The 22,107-nt window shown below is 36.5% G+C and overlaps 1 protein-coding gene across 2 annotated transcripts in view; it reads right to left on the bottom strand.

Moving 5' to 3' along the window:
- ANK3 (ankyrin 3) overlaps positions 1–22,107 on the bottom strand; it is a 317,709-nt gene that overhangs the window by 69,590 nt on the left and 226,012 nt on the right. For both annotated transcript variants that reach the window (XM_069460452.1, XM_069460453.1), the window contains 3 exons: positions 10,135–10,241; positions 4,979–5,203; positions 2,008–2,162 (listed from right to left, as the gene is read on the bottom strand). In XM_069460452.1, the coding sequence (XP_069316553.1) occupies positions 2,008–2,162; positions 4,979–5,203; positions 10,135–10,241 (487 nt within the window). The remainder of the gene's footprint in view (positions 1–2,007; positions 2,163–4,978; positions 5,204–10,134; positions 10,242–22,107) is intronic.

The raw sequence follows: 22,107 nt of genomic DNA, 5'->3' as shown, positions 1-22,107 counted from the left end.
AGAAATATTGGATGGATACGTGAAAATTTTATACTTTATTTTCCTTAAAACAATAAAAAAACTATCATCCATGGGAAACCCATTTCTCTTGTTCTTTCCATTTTTTGTCCTGAATCATCATATTCTTTCTGCATTTTCACAAATGCTGATTTAATTCTTTTTCTTAGGGTATACTTATTTTAAAACTTTTGATTGTGGGTTTTTAAAATAAATTTCCTTATAAGAGAATGACTATATTTCATGCTCCGAAGAAGGCAATAAAAACTAGAAATCTGAATTACCGTTAAATGTTTCTATCCATCAGAAATCATTTGATGTTGTAGGTGGGATATAATGTACATATCAGCATATATATACTCATTAAATAATATATATTCACCACACGTATAACTCATTCAAAAAGATTATTCTTCTGAACTTAATCTAGGCCAAATCTAAGCTAGACCAAATCTAGAGGTTTGTAGGAATTTTCCTCTGTAGGTTTATTTTCTACACCATAGGAACATACATTTCTCTAGTAAGTGGGATATAGTTAAAAGTCTTTGAAAACAGGCCGAACTAGATTTCAGCCCCAGCCCTGCTACTTACTAGGGTGACCTCAGATAAGTTATTTGACTTCTCTGAACTTTAGTTCCCTTATCGGTAAAGTGGGATTAAACCCACCTATTTTGCAGTGCTATGCTTTCTTTTTGAATTTTTTTTTTTTTATAAAGGCTTTTCTTCAGTGCCTTAGTAATACTAGACATTCAAGACTTATTAGTTTCCCTCGACCTTGCAGTAAAGGCATTAAATTTATTGTTGGTGATGACTGTGTTTTATACCAAACCTTTGGCATGACAATTTTTTCTACAGAATGAATATAGTAGCAATAACAACTGATATTTATCAAGGGCCTACTATCTGACAAGGACTGTATTTCATATCTGCCTCACATAATTACTTTATTTATTTTCAATAACTCTACAAGGTAAGGAAAGTAATCTCCATTTTACAGAAGAAACAGAGGCTCAGAGGGATCAAGAAACTTGCCCAAGGTCACTCCTCAGAGACCTCTGAGTTTGCTTAGCTCCTCTGTCCACACTTTGACAACATGAGAGACTACAGGGGATGCGTTCCAAAAGCCAGTGAATTAAAAGGTAAAAGACTGAATTTTATGGAATGTGAATTAGATCTCCAATAAAGCTGTTATCTGAAACAATTGCTGAATTTGTAATGATTAGGAAGTGAGCATAAAAGAAAGATTAGCTCGGATATTTCTCTTCATAACATCAGATTTTATGGTGAGCTTGATCTCTGATTTCTTTTAACACTTTTGAAGGAAAACTCTGCATCAAAATCCTCCTCTCAAAACTCGGCTATTATTCCCAATGTCTACTGAGAAAAACTGCTATGGTTCTAACGACCAGAGAGCCTGAAGAAGTTGTGTATGAGAAAGTGACATGCTCAGATATATACCAGTCTTACGAGGTCAAAGAATATGACATGGAAACCCCACAGACTCCAATAATTATCCTGAAACTTATTTTCAGAAAACTAATTATGGCCCAAGAGAAATCAAAAATTCATGAAGAATATTGAAATAACGTGGGAGAAAACTGAATGAGCTGAAGGAGTCTGAAAATAATAATTCCCCAAATAAAATGTGAGTGTACTTTAGGCATAATGTTCTGCATGCTTTGTATACCACCTTCCGTTACTATTTCACCCTCTCCTCACCCTTTTTTGACTTAAAAAACTTTCTTGATATTTTTGGAAGGACTGATATATTTGATTAAAGACTGAAAGAATGATCAGAATATTTGTACATTTGTGCTGCAGGGAAAAAAGTCTGTTCGATTAAATGGAACGTCATGCCTTAGGATACAGAAAGACAACAATAAAAACCGAAGATCCTGGGTCCCAGCTTAAAATACAAACGTGTGAAATTCAGGTACTATTTCGCTTAACTTAGTCAATGCTTCGATTTCTACCTGCAGACATTTACCAGAATCAAGGAGCCATCATTACCTTCATCCATGCCATTAAGTAATTCAGTTAAATCTTCATTTTTACTGTCAAATTGATGCTCCTTCCATGTTTCACCATTTTCACTTCGAAGAACAATGAGTTCTCTCTCTTTTCCTCTCATGGACCCAAAGTGAGGGATTTCCACTATGACAGGGCTGGAAAAAAAATCCACCTTATTTTGGTATCAAATGAAATACATATATAGTACTGTACTTAACACAATGTTTCATCAACAGTATTCATTTGAAAATCAGAGGTGCCACTAAGGTTGGGAATGATTTCAAAGCTGCAGAATCATTTGCTAATTAAATAATAATAATATTAGAAGCCTGGTAACATGCCATCATTCATTCATTCACAAACAATTCTTGAAGGTCTACCACATGTTAGGCATTGGATTTAATGGGGGGAAATATTCAGCACATATAAATAGGAATTTTGAATCAAAGAATTGAAAGTTATCAAAATAGACCATAGAAAAGTTGGTCCATTTTTAAACGTAATAGGTTTATTATATAAAATGCTAATGATTTAAAAGGACACAGTCATTTCTTTAAAAAAGAAATTCTGTAAATATCCTAATTTGAAAGATTATGGCTATATTTTTTCCCTTAGCAAGAAAACAATCGATATTTACTCCTTCACAGTCAGTTTTTATGACTTTCATGGCCTGTATAGTTAAGAGTTTCTATGATTTTCAATTTGTGAAATGGTAGTGGGCAGCTTCATTTCCTGACTCTAATATAACCTGCATAGGAACATTTAAACTTTCTGAAAAAGTACTTGTTTGTTTGAACTTGTCATATAATGACATATTAATTTTTGACAGTGTCCTTTTGCAAAAGGAATGTAAAAGAATGGCTGCAAATTGAAAACAGCCAATCAAGCCACGGAAATATATTTTTGTTAAATTTTAAAATAGGTTAATACTAAAAAAGATGAATGGAAGTAAGCAGACCACAATCACACACAGTTTATGTAGTTGGATTGTGCAGCTTTATTTTATGACATTTAAGCAGACAGTATCATTATTCTCCTACAGAGGTTGTATGTAACCTCACCTTTTAACCTATGTGTTTATGTACATGTGATAACACAAGATACAGGATTAAATAGGTAAGAGCACAAAAAGGAATAGCAGTTGTAATGATCAAATAACAAAAACATGAGTATTTGATTTATTACAAAAGCATTCACTTTAAAAGGGGATGATAAATATAATTTTACTTTTGGCAAAATAATTATAACTAATTCAAATTTAAGATATTAAGAATAATGTTTTAGAATGCCTTTATTCTTTAATAGGTGGAAACAAAATCAAGTATTCCTAACAGTGTTAATAATTTCAAGAGTTATTAAGATATTTACCATAGGTTTTTAATCACACTTTATAATTGGACATTACATTTTATTCATTTTTGAGAACCAGATACAATCTTTGCAGGTTAATGTGTCAGATACTGTCTCTGTAAATATTTAAGGAATGTGGCTTTGTGTATGACGTTCAATGATATTGGAGAGAAGGTACGAACAAGGGTCTTTGACCAAGGTGAAAGCCAAGCATAACTTTTCATGACAGGTTTCTTCATGCAGACTGCCAAGGCAAATACACCAATCCAACAGACAAGCGAACGAACAACAAATACCAATGCGTTTCAGCTTCAACAAAACAAAACAAAACAATTTAATAACTTTAATCAAATATGCTATCTGCTGCCTATTTAATTTTCTTTAAATATCCTGCTTATATTCCAATGACTTTTCAAAATCTGTTTACTTACTGATGACTTTTTCTTCTCAAAGCCCACAGAGATTACACAGTACTCATAATAAGTACTTGTTTTAAGATCTCATTACAAACACACACACACACACACACACACACACTCTCTCACGCACTCACACACACACACAGGTACATACATATCATTTATAGCATATGTTGATTCAAAGCCTGAAAATATCTTCTCTTATACTTGGTTAAAATTAAAGACTGTCAGTCTGTCTTCAAAAGTATCATATTCAGAAGAAACATTTCAAATTAAAGAAAGGTTTACAAAAGCACAGAGTTATGAAAGCAGAATGCTTGCAGTGAATTCCACATGCTTGAAAAGCACAAGGTAGGTAGCGGTGCTACATTAAGTCAAGCCACTATGATTTATTTTTTTCTTTCAGTGACACACATCAACTGAAAGCATTAAAAAAAAAACTGAAAAAAAATAAAAATAAACTTAAGACAAGAATCAGACCATGGGTGTGACAGAAAAAAATTGAAAATGGAAAAAAAATTGTAGACATTCTGTATCTTGTCTATAAAGGTCCTACCCAATAAATTTTGTTCCTTGAGGCCCAAGCTGCAGGATTCGGCTAACCAAGCTCTCACCCTCATTTACAGGGGGAGGATTGGTAGGAAGATGCAGTTTACTGAATAACATCCATGCAGCAGGAAGAGAAACGAGAAGGGGAAATTGTGAACAAACTGTCCGTCACGACAGAGCCTGCCTGATTTGCACCCAAGTGCCACCTCAGAAAATGAATTAAATTTATTTTTCCTTTTTTTGTAAAATACCATATCACAGTGGATCATTCCCCTAAAATTTTTCTTTAAAAAGACATGTCCCCAAAGTAGCCATTTATTCCACGTGGTGATATATAATTCCAGCATCTGTATGTTTTCCTAAGAATGGTGCCTTGACTTCCATGGGTACCACTAGGGTTCCGTGCACTTGCTGAGCAGAGAACATGCTTCTCAGTTAGTAAAAGCCTTCACCAGCAAACCGAGTTAAGGAAGTATCAGCCTATGAGCCTTTCACAGAATCACACAGCTTTGTGACCTTTGGCACTACACAAAAAGTATACTCGATCAGGTCCGACTGAGCAGTTTCAAGAGTTAACTCCTTGAGTTAACAAGGGTGAAGAAAGTCAAAGATGTGGTATGAGGGCCAAGATTAAAATTGACAAAACAACTTACCCTAAAAATTGTGCCCCTGCAGGACCCATTTCTACCAGCCTACTGGCTAATCCCTCTCCTTCCACCATGGGGGGTGGGTTGGCCAGTTTATGTCTCTTTACCAAACGGCAGGTGATGCGGGTGGGAGCCGTACACTTGCGTGGAGGAATAATGATTCTCATCCCATGGTGACGGCTTCCTCTCATGGAGCCCCCTCTTGCGTCCACCATAAAGCTAACCAGAAACCTGCAGGGAGAAGATCAGAGGGCGAATCAGGGAGAGAGATAAACTGTCTTCACCGCAAGTTGTGAAATTAAATGTTACAGTTTAAAGCGACAGACAATGGGGCTACCATTTCCTCTCTTTAAAGATCAACTGGAAGTAAATACGGTGGAGTCACATCAAACATGCGCCGCTGAACTTGTGCACTCGGTAAAAACTGAGACACAACTTATTGTTGGTGGAACACAGTCCCCTAGCAGAAGCCAACCACTTTAGCAGATGCTCAAATTGAAGGAACAGTGCATGCGTCAAAACTGGAATAAAAACTGGATATTAAAAGGACTCTCAAGCATTAAGAGATCTGTGGTCTTTGTGGGTGGTTTAAGGTATATTCAAGGGTCATTTTTCACTGTAAGTGGTTTTTGCCATATGCTGCCCACGGAATCTCTCTCCCCCACAAGTAAGATGAAACTCCACGGTATGTCTTAATATATACAGCTCATAAAATGAATGTACATTTAATCATACCAGTACTAACTTTTACTATGATGAAGCAGAATATAAGAATAAAAGCAGGAAATGACTAGATTTGCTACGGCAATTTTGATGGAAAGGGATTAAATCTTTTCAGTATAAATATGGGTTTAAAAGCTGTATGAAATAACATTTAAATATTTTATACAGCAATATAAAAAATGCAACAGACTTCCAAGGAAATGTCGCTACATTATATAATTCTGCCATTAGCCTTTATATTAAAGCTAGTAAGGAAAAAGAGCCTGCATGTAGATATGGAAATGTAAAGAAATTAACTGTGTCATATCTGGGTGGGAGCAAAGTGGCATCCTTACTGTCTGTCATGTACAAGCGCTCACACCATCATCGCAGAGTTACGAGCACTCTGGTAAACAAATCAACGAGCCCAAACAAAAGGAAGTGTTAAGGTCAGACAGGGAAACATGAACATATCTTTGCATTCTAATTTCTAGATTTGAAAATATTACTAGAACAGCATCAAATGTTGATACTTAGAAAATTGTTTGAATTCTTAAAATTTTTCTGGGGGGAGAAAAAAATAACCCATCCATCAAAATTCTTTACTATTAATTCATCTAAAAACAATACTAACATCCTGAAATAGGTTTTAAGACCTTGCGTGGACACTCTAGCTGGGGACCCTTTTCTGAAGAGTGGCCTTTCAACAAAGGAAGTTGGCCTGCAAGCCCCAGGGAGAGAGGTAATAGGATGGGGACATTTTTCAGCTGATGAGATTTCTAGAACCAGCTCCGCTCATCAGTAAGGCCCTCTCATCTTCACACCCTTTTGCTCATTTTTGATTTAACCATTTTATTCAGGATTAATTTATGTCTTTGATAATATTCTATCAATTTCTAGAGACTGGGACCAGTATGATATTCAAGGTAAGAGGGGAAAAGACTGACTATCTGGAAAACAAAAACCATTCCTCCCTAGTCAAAGAAAAAGATACTTCTTCCCCTCTACAAGGGTCCACATGAATTGTTTCCAATGCTAAATGTTAGGAAGCTCGCTTGAAATTGCTCTGGGCTGCCTACATTTTCTTAGACATATACACATTCAACGACTACATATTCAGTAACAAAGGCAATATGACAATATCATAAGATAAAATATGATCTTCCCCTGCATTTAGTAGTTAAAATCAACTTGTCATTGGGAATCATAGTAACAGAATGGATTAAAAATGACACAAGACAAACTCTGGGTTTGAGGATTCAGTTGTGTTAGTACAAACACACACTGGCGTGTTCCCAGGGGAATGTTTGTCATGGAAACAGCTGAGCCTCAACAATAGAGGCAGTAATTCTGATTAGTTCTGCCTCGTTCACTGCTTGACCTGCAGAACTGAGTACAGTTCCAACACAAAATAGGCACATGATAAATGTTTATCAGATAAATCGATGAACACAATGAACTATTTTGCTACGTGTGCTTAGAAACTGTGTAGGTGAGACTTAGTTACTAATACTAACAGATGGATCAACAGATAGAAAGAACACATGGACAGCTGACTATAGCTGAGCAGTCTGAAGGTAAGGTAAGACTTATCAGTATTAATATAAAAATATCCCAGATATAAAGAATATCAGAACCAAATGGAAAAAATATTATGGCTAAGATGATTTTAAAAATAAACTGAAAGAGTCCTTTTTCTGTGTTCTGCATAGCACATAGTGTATGGCTGGTGCTCACTAACAGCCATTTATGGTTCTAGGGCTTCCAGCTTCATAGGGTCAACAGACTGAGGAGAGGTGGAACTATCTGTTAAACAGGATATGGGTCCTATTATTCAATAACATTATAAAATACAGTGATTTGTTTTCCAAACTCATTCCTTACATATTCTGTCCAAAAAAAAAAAGTCATGCAATATAAGTTATAGAAACAAATTAAAAGATGATATATAATATTAATATCCGTATCTTACTAACATTTAAACTACAGCATGAATTCTACAAACGATCCTAAAACTATACATGAATATTTCTAAGATTTAGGAACAGCAGGATGACAAATGCTGATACACTACAGACACTGACACAATCTAACTGCAAGAAAAAGGCACATAAACTAAAAATACAAAAAAAAATGGTTCACATAAAGGACACGGTTATCACCTTGAATCATACTGAGGAAGTGGAGAAGAATAGCTGCAAAATAATTTAGAAAGCAAATGGGAAAAATTAATGTAAGATAATTAGGAGCAAGCAACAGAAAATGTCAAAGACAAGCAAAGCAAAAATAAAAACCGTCAGAAAATGAAACCGAGGCATTTGGCATTTGTGAGACAACCTGGAAAAATATTTGCCTTATGGCTGGCTGTACAAACTACTCCACAGACCTGGCAAAAGTGAAATATTTCCAAGTGCACACCAGGTCTATATTTTCCTTTTCAAATAAATTCACACTAGCTGCCATTACTTTTGTTTTCCTGCACATGTCTATTGTCTCTATTGTCTTCAATAAAGTTCAAGGGGAAGGGGAGATAACTTAAGTATTCAAATACTTCATTGTCTCCAATGTATGGGAAAGTCCATTTCTGATTTTATTATCCTGTTTCCTCAACTTCTCAGTTTACTAAATTAAACCCTAGTACTCGTCTTTCATTTAGAGAGAGTACAAAGTAATGCTTCTAGGCCTTTGTAACACGGTTGTCAATTCACCAAGCTTTATCCAAAAAACACTTTGACATGTCTGGCTTCTGAATGTATCCCAGATATTTTATATTTTACTTCTCAAATCCGGTTTTTTTTGCTTTTGCAATTTTAGATTCATATACATCTAAATTGTATAAATATTTTAAGCAGTTTCAAATGATTATTATAATAATTCAAGGTTTTTCTAGTTGAGTTAAAGAAATGCAATGTTGATGATTCAATGCTCACCATACAATGTATAATTTACAAAGCACTTTCATGTAAATTATTCCTATTTGAATGACATTGCATTGATTTGTTTCTCAGAATTGTGGTGTTACCGGGCCAAAATCTACCATGATACTTTAAATAACCTGAAACATTCCTTTGAGTCTCAGACTTTTGTTTGTAAAAAGGGGGTAATAATACCTATCTCACAGTGTCATTTTAAGGTTCACATAAATATTAAATGAGACAACACATGTAAAAGATTTAGCACAATGCCAGGTACATGACAAGAAATACGTATATGTTAGCTATTAACAATTTAATTAGAACCAGCAGAAATTACTTCATGTAATACACAAGGTACTTCATAAATGTTAATTATTGTTAACTTATCTAATTCCAAATCAGTCCGCTCTTGTCCTTGATCACAATTAACTTACAGCCTAAATGCCAATTTCAAAGGCAAAAATACCTTCAGATAGTCATTATTTTAATGAATTGATTTTTTCTGTTTACATGGATGTCAATTATCTCAAGTTTCAATTACCTATAAGTGAAGAATCCAGTTATCTAAAAATATACTGATATATCTATTCAGTAACTGAAACGGGTCCCCTTTTCACCTCCTGCCTTAAATTCCATTGACCAGTGAGTCAGCCTGAAGAGGCTTTGACAGGGGTTTGACCACAGCACTTCCAGTGTACAGACATTTGTACCTTCTTCACTTTTTAAATATAAATTCATTTCCTGTTTTCCAATTATAACTTAACACAACTTAATTGAAATTATATTTTAGGAATGCAGAAGGTACTGACTGTTGATTGGAAGTTCAAGTTTAATCATCTGTCAAATCAAAGGCCTATATCATATGAGAAAAAAATGAGAACATCAGAGCTGACTGCTTATTTGGAAACTAAATATTTGAGAGACATTGTTGTATCATAAGAAGCGAAGCACAAAATCAGTGAGGTAAATTAACAGAAATACCTACATACTTAATTTTGCTATTGAAAAGAAAAATCAGATACCAGAAAAAAAAAATCATTTGAAATTCCAAGGAAGAAAAATGACTATGCTTAAATTTTTTTTTTAAATGTTATTGAAAAGGAAATTTTTGTAAAGGATTATTAAAGACCTAGATGATCAGAATAGCCAGGAAAGTTTGCCATACTAATAATTTAATTATTTTTTCCAGCACTGTGTTTTTATCAATAAAAATACACAGATTTGCTTAGGAAAAAACATTTACTAAGGATTTACAAATACATGTCACATATACTCACTAATGAGTACATATTTCTTTTTATTTTTCTGTAGAGACTAGGTCTAGCTATTTTGCCCAGGCTGGTCTCAAACTCATAGCCTCAAGCAATCCTCCCACCTTGGCCTCCCCAGGTGCTAGGATTACAGGCCTGAGCCACTGCACCCAGACCATATTTCAAATGTGAATATATTCATATACATGAAGCTTTTCAACATGAATTTATAACTGTAAACAATAAATACAATGTTAAGTAATTAATCAAGAAAAGTGGCATTTAGACTACTTACCCAGAATGAACAGGGCTTGAGACAAGATTGACATTGTCTAAGGTGTCTGCAGCCCAGCTATAATGTCTGAGAGAATCTGAATCAAATTCCCTTGTGAATGTTAGATGCTGAAAAATAAAAAGTTATATTACATAAACAAACCATATAAGACTGGTTTTCTCTACACGTATAAAATACATTTGTATTCCTCTTTATGTCTGGATAGACTAATATTTAAAATAAATAATTTTTAGGTTCTCTTTTATCGGTATATGTTAAAATTTGAGTACACGAATATTAAAAAATAAAGTCTACTAATATACTGCATTATTTCAATCTTTTAAGAAAGTACCTTGGGTAACTGGCATGGCAAAGAAATATCATAGAACTAATTCCAAGTATAATTTTAAGCACTTCAACACATCTCTAAATGAATCCTACAAGAGGTGTGAAATTGTTCCCAATTTTTTCATTTTTGTTTTCCTCAAAATAAAAATTAAAAATTCAATCTTGATGACTTCTGATTCCAAGTGGGCTAGAATAGCTAGCAGCAGTCTAGTGCTTTTGTCCAATAAACCAGATAAAATACAGAAATGGAATCTGAATGCAGCAGTGGGCAGCTGAGGCATCGAGAACTAAAAGAACTACAGGCACAGTTTTACCATGCTTTGGTTTACTGAGCTTCACAGATACTGAGGTTTTTCTCTTTACAAATTGAAGATCTGTAGCAACCTGCATCAAGCAAGTCTATTGGTGTTATTTTTCTAACAGCATGTGCTCACTTTGTGTCTCTGTGTCATGTTAAGATAATATTTCATATGTTTTCATTATTATTAACATCTCTTATGGTGATCTGTGATCAGTGTAATTGTTTGGGAGCACCATGAGCCATGCCCATAGAAGATAGCAAACTTAATCCATGAATCTTATGTGTGTTCTGACTGCTCCACCACTGGCTGTTCCTCCTTGGGCCTCTCTATTCCCTGAGACACAACAATATGGAAATTAGGCCAATTAATAACCCTACAATGGCCTCTAAGTGTTCAAGTGAAAGGTAGAGTTGAGGTCTCTCACTTTAAATCAAAAACCAGAAATGATTAAGCTTAGTGAGGAAGGCATGTTGAAAGCCAAGACAGGCTGAAAGCTAGACCTCTTATACCAGTTAGTCAAGTTGAAAACGCAAAAGAAAAGTTTTCGAGGGAAATTAAGGTGCTCCATCAGGGAACACATAAATAATAAGAATGCCCAATAACCTTGTTGCCGATAATGGAGGAAATTTTAGTGGTCTGAATAAAAGATCATAGAAACTACAACATTCCTTTAAGCTAAAGCTTAATCCAGAGCAAGGCCCTAACACTCTTCAATTCTATGATGGCGGAGAAAGGTGAGGAAGCTGCAGAAGAAAAGTAGGAAACTAGTAGAGGTTGGTTGATGAAGTTTGAGAAAAGAAGTCATCTCCATCAAACAAAAGTACAAGGTGAGTACAAATGCTGATGTAGAAGCTGAAGCAAGTTATCTAGACAATTGATGAAGGTGGGAACACCAGACAGCTGAAACAAGTTATCTAGAAGCTGTAGCTAATATAACTAAAGTAGGGTACCCCAGACAGCTGAAACAAGTTATCTAGAAGCTCTAGCTAATATAATTGATGAAGGTGGGGTACACCAGACAGCTGAAACAAGTCATCTAGAAGCTCTACCTAATAATATAACTAAGGTGGGGTATGCCAGACAGCTGAAACAAGTTATCTAGAAGCTCTAGCTAATATAATTGATGAAGGTGGGGTACACCAGACAGCTGAAACAAGTCATCTAGAAGCTCTACCTAATAATATAACTAAGGTGGGGTATGCCAGACAGCTGAAACAAGTTATCTAGAAGCTCTAGCTAATATAATTGATGAAGGTGGGGTACACCAGACAGCTGAAACAAGTCATCTAGAAGCTCTACCTAATAATATAACTAAGGTGGGGTATGCCAGACAGCTGAAACAAGTTATCTAGAAGCTCTAGCTAATATAATTGATGAAGGTGGGGTACACCAGACAGCTGAAACAAGTCATCTAGAAGCTCTACCTAATAATATAACTAAGGTGGGGTATGCCAGACAGCTGAAACAAGTTATCTAGAAGCTCTAGCTAATATAATTGATGAAGGTGGGGTACACCAGACAGCTGAAACAAGTCATCTAGAAGCTCTACCTAATAATATAACTAAGGTGGGGTATGCCAGACAGCTGAAACAAGTTATCTAGAAGCTCTAGCTAATATAATTCATAAAGGTGGGGTATACCAGACAGCTGAAACAGGTTATCTAGAAGCTCTAGCTAATATAATTGAAGGTGAGGTACACCAAACAGCTGAAACAAGTTATCTAGAAGCACTACCTAATAATATAACTAAAGTGGGGTACACCAAACAGCTGAAACAAATTATCTAGAAGCTCTAGCTAATATAATTGATGAAGTGGGGTACATCAAACAGCTGAAACAAGTTATCTAGAAGCTCTACCTAATAATATAACTAAGGTGGGGTACACCAGGAAGCTGAAACAAGTTCTGTAGAAGCGCTAAATAATATAATTGATGAAGGTGGGGTGCACCAAACAGCTGAAACAAGTTATCTAGAAGCGGTAGTTAATATAACTAAGGTGGGGTACACTAGACAGCTGAAACAAGTTATCTAGAAGTGCTAGCTAATATAATTGGTGAAGGTGCGGTACATCAAACAGCTGAAACAAATTATCTAGAAGCTCTAGCTAATATAACTAAGGTGGGGTACACCAAACAGCTGAAACAAGTTATCTAGAAGCTCTAGCTAATATAACTAAGGTGGGGTACACCAAACAGCTGAAAGAAGTTATCTAGAAGCTGTACCTAATATAACTAAGGTGGGGTACACCAGACCGCTGAAACAAGTTACCTGGAAGCTCTACCTAATATAATTGATGAAGGTGGGGTACACCAGGCAGCTGAAACAAGTTATCTGGAAGCTCTAACTAATATAACTGATGAAGGTGGGGTATACCAGACAGCTGAAACAAGTCATCCAGAAGCTCTAGCTAATATAACAAAGGTGGGGTACACCAGACAGCTGAAACAAGTTATCTGGAAGCTCTAGCTAATATAACTGATGAAGGTGGGGTACACCAGACAGCTGAAACAAGTCATCTAGAAGCTCTAGCTAATAGAACTAAGGTGTGGTACACCAGACAGCTGAGACAAGTTATCTAGAAGCTCTAGCTAATATAATTGATGAAGGTGGCATACACCAAACAGCTGAAGCAAGTTATGTAGAAGCTCTACTAATATAATTGATTATGGTGGGGTACACCAAACAGCTGAAACAAGTTTTCTAGAAGCTCTAGCTAATATAATTGAGGAAGGTGGGGGTACACCAGACAGCTGAAACAAGTTATCTAGAAGCTCTAGCTCATATAATTGATGAAGGTGGGTATACCATACAGCAGATTTTCAATGTACAAGAAACAGCCTTATACTGTATTGGAAGAAAATGCTATCTATGACTTTCTTTTCTTTTTATTTTTTAAAGAGACAAGGTCTTGCTATATTGCCCAGGGTGGTCTTGAATTTCTGGGCTCAAGCGATCCTCCTGCCTCAGCCTCCTGAGTAGCTGGGACTATAGTCATGAATCACTGCAGCCTCCTCTTCATCTAAGACTTTCATAGCTAGAGAGGAGAAGTCAGTGCCTGGTTTCCAGGCTTCAAAGCACAGGGTGACTCTTGTTAAAAGCTAATACAACTGGTGACTTTAAGTTGAATCTAATGCTCATTTACCATTCCAAAAATCCTGCTAATTCTACTCCGTCTATGCTCTGTAAATACTAATAGAATAAAAAAGCCTGGATGACAGCACATCTATTTACAGCATGGTTTCCCGAATATTTTAAGTCCACTGTTGAGACCTACTGTTCAGAAGAAAAGATTCCTTTCAAAAAATATTACTGCTTATTGACAATGTACCTGGTCACCCATGAGCTCTGATGGAGATGTACAAGGAAATTAATGCTGTTTTCATGCCTGTTAACAGAGCATCCATTCTGCAGCCCATGGATCAAGGAGTAAGTTTGACTTTCAAGTCTTACTTAAGAAGTATGTTTTATCAGGCTGTAGCTGCCATACAGAGTGATTCCTCTGATGGATCTAGGCTAAGTATATCAAAAACCTTCTGGAAAGGATTCACCATTCTAGATGCATTTAAGAATATTTGTGATTCATGGAAGGAGGTCAAAATATCAACATTAACAAGAGTCTGGAAAAAGTTAATTCCGAACCTCATGAATGACTTTGAGGGTTCAAGACTTCAGTGGAGGATGTTACTACAGATGAGGCAAAAACAGCAAGAGAACTAGAAGTGGAGCCTGAAGATGTGACTGAACAGCTGCAATCTCATGATCACACTGGAAAGGATAAGGAGTTGCTTCTTATGGATAAGCAAAGAAAGTAGTTTCTTGAGATGGAACCTACTCCTGGTGAAGATGTTGTGAACATTGTTGAAATGACAACAAAGGGTTTAGAATATTCCATGAACTTAGTTGATAAAGCAGCGGCAGGGTTTGAGATGATTGACTTCAATTTTGAAAGAAGTTCTACTGTGGATAAAATGCTATCAAATAACATCACATGCTACAGATAAACCTTTCGTGAAAAGAAGAGTTGATTCATCTGTCAAACTTCACTGTTGCCTTATTTTAAGAAATTGCCACCGCCACCCCAACCTTCAGCACCACCGCCCTGATCATCAGCAGCCACCAACACTGAGGTAAGACCCTCCACCAGCAAAAAGATTACAACTCACTGAAGGCTCACATGTTGTTAGTATTTTTTTATCAATAAAGTATTTTTTAATTAAAGTATGTACATTTTTATACATAATACTATTGCACACTTAATAGACTATAGTATAGTGTAAACATAACCTTTATATGCACTGGGAAACCAAAAAATTTGTGTGACTCGCTTTATTGCAATATTAGCTTTATTTCAGTGGTCTGGAACCAAATCTGCAATATCTAAGAGGTATGTCTGTATACTTTGGAGGGAGAACATCTTGAAGAGTTGAGCTTTTTGTTGCCATTTTTAACTTGGGGACATTTGTCAGTTACTGACGCAGATTTAGGGTTTTTTACCTACAGGGGTCACTGCTGGTGAATAGAAAAACCAGGAGAGTTTTGGTAGAGATTTGGGTGGCCTCAAGCATGCTACAGTTTTCCACCAAGAACATTTGCTGAATTCTGCGGCTGTGCAGAACAGGAAGCTAAAAACTTAACCAGAAATATCTCTGAAAAGCATAACGGAGCCTTTTGGCAGCTTAATGAGAAAATGATTTAAGATTTTAGAACTTATGATGGAGAGGGGACTCGAAGATCATACCAGGATTTTAAATAAGGATGCTGGAAGAGCCAGGGAGCAACCAGAGGTAGTATGAGCTTTACCAGGGCTGCAAACTGGCTTTACTTCAGCAAAATCTTGATTGGATTAAAATGATCATCTGCTACTCTATTTGACTAGCAGAGGGAGGGTGAACATTCTCTGCAGGGATATATCGCCATCAGGTGTGTCTATAATTTTTTATACACCATGTCCAGCATAAAATGAAAAACTACCAAGCATGGCCAGAGTATATGGAAAAAAAATTGAAAAACAAAACAAAACCAAACCAGAGAGACACTATAAGCAGAATCCCACCCAATTCATCTAGATTTTCAGGTATGCTAATAAGAACTTTACAATAACTATGATTAATGTTTAAGAAAATAGAGGGATAGAGAAAATAAACTAAAAGGTACAGAATTCAATAAAACACGAGCATATATATAAGAAAGAATCAAATGAGCATTTGTTTAGTTCTAAATACAATGTCAGTGCTTCACTTAGGTAGAATAGGAAACAGGGTTAATAAATTAGAACCATAACTGGAAAAATATACAAAATGAAGCATAGGTTAAAAAAAAACAGTTGGAAATACAGATAACAGTACTAGATGTGGAACACAGTGACAGATTTGAACATAGGTGTAATTAGACACTCAGATACATAAGAGAAGAAAATAAGGCAAAAGCTACATTTGAAAAGATAATGGGTAAGAATGCTCCAAATCTGATGAAAGATATCATCATCCCACAGACCAAAAATAAATCTCAATTTTTGTCCTGCCAAAGATCTGCTTCCTACTGAAACTCTAGTAAAATGACAGCCAAGTATTTAAAAACACAAAGAACAAAGAGAATAAGAGAAAAGACATGAGCAGAGACACAGAAGGATTAGTTGCAATTCTCTTTAAAAAGTGATTTGACCTCCATAATCCCTTCACTGATTTATTGGTTGCCAAATCATGACACCCCCCCACCCCAACAACAAGACACCTGGCAGAAGAAGAGGGGCATAGGCACTAGAGGGGCAGAAGACCAGAAGGCCAGAAGCACCATACTGAAAAATGAGGATTATATTCTGAATGTTCAGACCCCACCTTCTTCCTTTACTGGCCTCCCGGACACAGTCAGGGACAGAGCCCCTAGGCAGAAAATAGGAAGTCTCTGAGGATTCTGACCTGCCCATTGCAATCTCCCACTGACACGTCCCAGGCTTATTATTTTAGTGGAAATCAGGGATAACACCATGCAGCCAGTGTCCAGTGAGCTTATTACATGAGCAGACAGCCAAGAGCCAGGAAATACCTGAGAAAAGGATTTAATATGAAAAAAACAAAATAAACAAACAGGCAAACAGAACAAAAGCCAACTGGAGGAAACAGAGGCTTTTCAGGAAAAAAACTTAAAATTTTTCGTTAATATCCAGAAAAAGATGAGATCTTTTTATGACAATAGATTAAAAAAAGACAAACATTTAGAGAAAAAAGAACTCTTAGAAAGTAACAAATAGCATTAATTTTTTTTTAAAGCCCAGAAATTTAGGGGAAATGTTTAAAAATAGAAAATAGAGAAAATATAAGAAATCAAATGATCAGTTCAAGAGGTTCAAATCCACCTTCCCCCTTCCAAAAAAAAGTAGTTCTAGAAAGAAAAAAAAATAATGAAATAGAGGAGAAGAAATCAAGGAAACAATTTAAGAAACTTTCCCAGAACTGAAGCTCTAAGTTCCCAGAGTAAAATGGGTCTCTGAGTAGCCAGATGAATATAGATGCCACTAAGGCACATCATCACGAAATTTCAGAAACTGGAGACAAAGACAGATCCTATAAACACAGAGAGAAAAAATGGTCATAGATAGAGACTTCTGTCAGGCTTTTAACAGCAAAAACTGAAGGTAAACGCAATAGAGCAATTTCTTTGACATTCTGAGAAAAAATGATTTTCAACTCAGAATTTTATAACCAGCTAAACCAAAAAACAAGTGTGAAAGTAGAAAGATATTTTTAGATATATAACACCCTAAAATATATATTTCTCATGTACTCTCTAAGGAAACTATTGGAAGATGTACTCTCCACCAAAGTGACGGACTAAACCAAGAAAAAGGAAGGCATGGAATTAACACAAGAGAAAACAAAGGGAATTTTCATGGTGATGATGAAGGAAGACCCAATAGGGCACCTGTGCAGTGGACCTACAAAAAAACTGACAAGTAAGAAGGCTCTAAGATAGATAAATATTAACAAATGAGACGGACAGAACACCTAATAGGTGTGAACATAATGAAAGAGTTTGTGGGTTGGACTAGTGACATGTACAGAGGACACCTGGCAAGTGAAAAACTTCAAGGGATGATAGAATATTGTGCTGAAAAGGAAAAGCAATCATAATACAAGCCACATCTGTGAATGGCATTTACGTAAGCATAACAACATAAGCACCAACTACTGATATAACCCAAATAAAATACAAACTGCTTTGGGAAATGAGAGGATAGGAAGAGTATTTGTGCGGGGAGGTATGGAAAATAATTAAAGCTTCATCTTCCATTTGAGGAAGTCAATAAATAACTTCAGAAATGGAGAAAAATCAACAAGAAGCAACATCCATGTATTATTTAGAGACATGGAAGCATAATAAGAGTCATCAAAAAGTATTCCAAGCAGTTGTCTCTGGAGAGGAGAAACCAGGGACTGTATATAGGGATTCTATATACAGTGTTTTCCTAACAAATGTGTCTTGTAGAATGATATGACTTTTTATTTATTTGTGTAACTTTGAAAACAATAAAACCTAACTTTAAATACTTGGAATTACACAAATTTAAAAAATAGTCCTCATATCAAATGGAAAAATAATTTGTAGAGCACTTATGTCCAAGTCATCATCTTACTTAGGTCTTAGGAAAATGCAAAAATGAATGAGGAACAGTGTTGTCTGTAGGTACTGAGAGATGACATATACAGTGGACAAGTGTGCAATTAAAAGTCTAACCTGAGTCCACAGAGCTAAGACCCTAACCCCAAAAGAGCAATAAACCACTTCAGAAAGTTCCCAAATTCTATATGGGTTAACCAAAGACGAGGTGCTGGTTTGAGTCTGGCCTTATTTACCCATTACTTACACTGACTTTTGTAGACCCCAACCAACCAACCAACCTTCAGAGAAGGGCAAACTATCTAATACAAAGCACTGCTTGAATTTTTGGGGCAGGAGTTGGGTGGGACAGAAGCTACAATTCTTATATTTGAGGTTATTCTTCACAAAGTTCCATTTTTTAAAAAAAGTTCTGATAAATAAATAATATCATTCCTCGTTGGTAATTATAGTAAATTATTTAACTTTGGTACTCTTAGAAACATGCACTGGTGACATTAATTATTGAAATAATTACTTATATCACTCAAAAAGGTATCGCCACCATCATGTAATATTTATCCAGGCCAGAGTGTGCCAGGACACGGATTCCACATCCCTTTGAGTCCTTTCTTAAGTTTTTACTCTTGTAATGCTTTGCCACCCATTGAAGCTTTGTCAGAACACAAATGAAAAAATGTCATGCTTGATCAAAACAATAAGCTATATGACCCAGTATCTGTCCCAAACATTAACACTTGCATGTGTTTTCAGATGCCTTAGTAATACTTTCTTCTGAGTTTGGTTTTCTTTTTTACAGAGGTTTGCGCACATTTAGGGCAAATCTAACTAAATTTTAATAAACTAAATATAGGCCAAAAAAAAAAAAATACTCTTCCTACAGTGCATTCATCTACACACAAAATAAGGCAGGTCAACTGAACCACTGATTTTACAGACAGATACTGAATTGGTAGCTTCATTTCCAAGCTGCCTGTCTCTGAATACTTATTTCTAGAGACTAACATTTACTTACAACTGAAATGAGAAATTTCAACTACTTAGTTATTTTAATTAACAATATGAATTGCAAAATATTCTGACATTTTACCAGGCACAGGCACCACAGTACCAACGAAAAGCCTTACCTCCATTTCGTTACTGAACAAACAGATACTTAAAATGAGAAACGGGACACCATATATAAGGATGGTTAAAGACGAACTAGACCCGGCTCTTAAGTCTCCTGCAGCAAGGAGGGTGGTTCCCAGGGTTTAATGGAAAAAGCTTGGCTTTGACGTTGAGTCACACACTTAGATTTGGAAATTGCCTTTGCCGCTTGTTAATAGAAAACACTTCTTTCCCACTCCTGGGCTTTCCATTTTGGAAAGTCAACTGGATTGTGTAACTGTGGGCCTCTCCCTGCCCGTTGGTATTCACTTTGGCCTGGAACCGCGGAGAGATTTATCTGAGTGGCAGACTCGGGAAAGGTGGCCGGGAGCCTCTGCTCACATGCAGTTTGCATTCTGGTGGGCCTGAGCACGGTCACAGAGAAGAGGCGAACTCCTCCGCTGCCCACAGCCTAGCCCTGTGAGGGATGCTCCTGCCTGGGCCTGCCCCGCTGCTCCCAGAGTCGGGGACGGTGCCTATTTCAGGGCTCAGTCACTAATCCAGCCCCCGGCCTGGCCTCCATCAGGGATAAAAAAGATATTTTGCCACTGAGCTTTCCTTAACTTTACTTAGTGAAAGCCCCTTCGGAGATGCCCCAACATCACTTGCTGGTTTTGTGATCCTTAGCATGTTTCTCAGTTTTTCTCAGTCTCAGTTTCCTCCTTTTCAAATGAAGTATTGTTTGATATGGAGATTAAATGAAAGTATGTCACTAGCCTGGCACTAATGCTGGTGTTGGTATGGAATCATAATAACGTCTCCTTATGTATGTAAAGTCTTTTATACTTTTCAGAGGACTTTCACTTACATAAACTCACTTGTTAAAATCTGATAATTTATGGAGGAAAACAGCAAAACAGCAAAAACAAAAATATTCCAGTCGAGAACTGGGCCTTTATGGTTATAAACACAAGATGCTTATATCAAACGAACAGAGCCCATTCAGTTGTAAGAACGCAAATGCCTAGGTCTTCTTTATTGACTCAAAAGTGTTTAAATTCCTTTGTTAACAGCAATAACACAACTAACTATGTATCAATTCAATGGCAAGGACTGTCCTAGGCTTTTATATTCATTTGTTCTTTGAGTCTTCAGAATCTATTAGACCTGGGAGTAATACACCCATTTTATAGATGAGGAAACTGAGGTTTAGACAGACTTCAAAAATTTGGTAACACAAAGTCAACACCTAGCACTGGGTGGCTTTACTAGAACACTATGTTGAAGAAAAAATTCACATTGACTTAATGAGACCTTTTACTCTCATGTCAAAAATAAAATGAATAAGCATACCATTTTTCATTTTGGAAGTGATGTCAAGGATACTATTAAAAATCAAAATGCACATTATTTACTAGAGCCCAAAGCCTGACTAATCATGATATCACTGTCTCTAAGAGCTTAATACTTTCCAAAAATAGTTTCTCACTGGCCCTATTCATCAGAGGAAAGAGGAGAACAAGTACACACTGGCCTTACAAACGAGGACACACCCAAATGTCCAGGTCTGGAAATAAATGTCTGGGCAGGGAAGAAAAGAGGCAGGGGCAAGAAAGTGTTTGCAAGCGAAATAAAAAACAAAAAAAGAAAGAAAGATAAATCCAATTAACTCCAATATTAGGTAATTCTCCAGGTTGCTGTCCGTCAATGCCCAGTGTTGGACCACACCAGTTAAGGTCAGGCCTGACTCTGTGGTTTCTTTGTCAGCTTTGCCACCTCTGGGAGATGGTAGTCCTGCAAATTAACTGGTGGCCTTGATAAGCTAAGGTTAATGGCATCCGGTAGACCTCACAAGAACAGGTCATACGCAACCCAGTTTTGGAAAATTGTAAACATGACTTAGTTGAGTAACATTTGGATGATGTAATCAGACTGGGAGCCCAGGAAAGCAAAGGCTTGTCAAGGATAACTTCACCCTACGGCCACAAGTTGGACAGGAACAAGGCAGAAGGAACCCGTGTGGGTGCCAGGTCCCCTACACAAAGAATAAGACAACTTGGGTTTGAGTTAGGCTGTGTCACTCCACAGCCCAGTGTAGTGGCAAGTCAAAAACCTCACTGAACTTCTATGTCTGCATTAGAGTGATGGGTAGATAACATTAACTGCCCCAATTCATTGTGGAAAAGAATGACCAAAGTAATGTGAAAGTGATTTGAAAATTCTAAATTGCTATAAAACAAAAACACGGATAATAATTTAATACTCCTAGAGTAGGAGTATTTAAGAACTGAAAATAATTTATTTCTTAAATGTCCATCATGTTACGTCCCTCTATATAGATGTTTAGGATAGAAGTATGCTTTTCGGAACATACGGAGAAGTCAGAGCAGCCCGCTGGATTAACAAACAATAACAGCAGTGTTTTTGCAAAATGTATACCTGCACATCAACTTTTCCCGTGGCTAATATGCTTTACTAAGATCTGCCATACTCTGCTTATGAGAGTGGCACTTCTGCCCAGTGAGAATGGGGTCAAGCACCCATCAGACCTACAGTCTATTCTCAGCTCTATCGCCTAAGAGCTGCGTGACACTGTATCTGTGAAGTGGCAGTGATAATACCCATTTCATATGGTAGCTG

This window comes from Eulemur rufifrons, chromosome 28 (genome assembly GCF_041146395.1).
Source record: "Eulemur rufifrons isolate Redbay chromosome 28, OSU_ERuf_1, whole genome shotgun sequence".
In the NCBI taxonomy this organism is placed as follows: Eukaryota; Metazoa; Chordata; class Mammalia; order Primates; family Lemuridae; genus Eulemur; species Eulemur rufifrons.
This window is presented reverse-complemented; position numbering and strand designations above follow the sequence as displayed.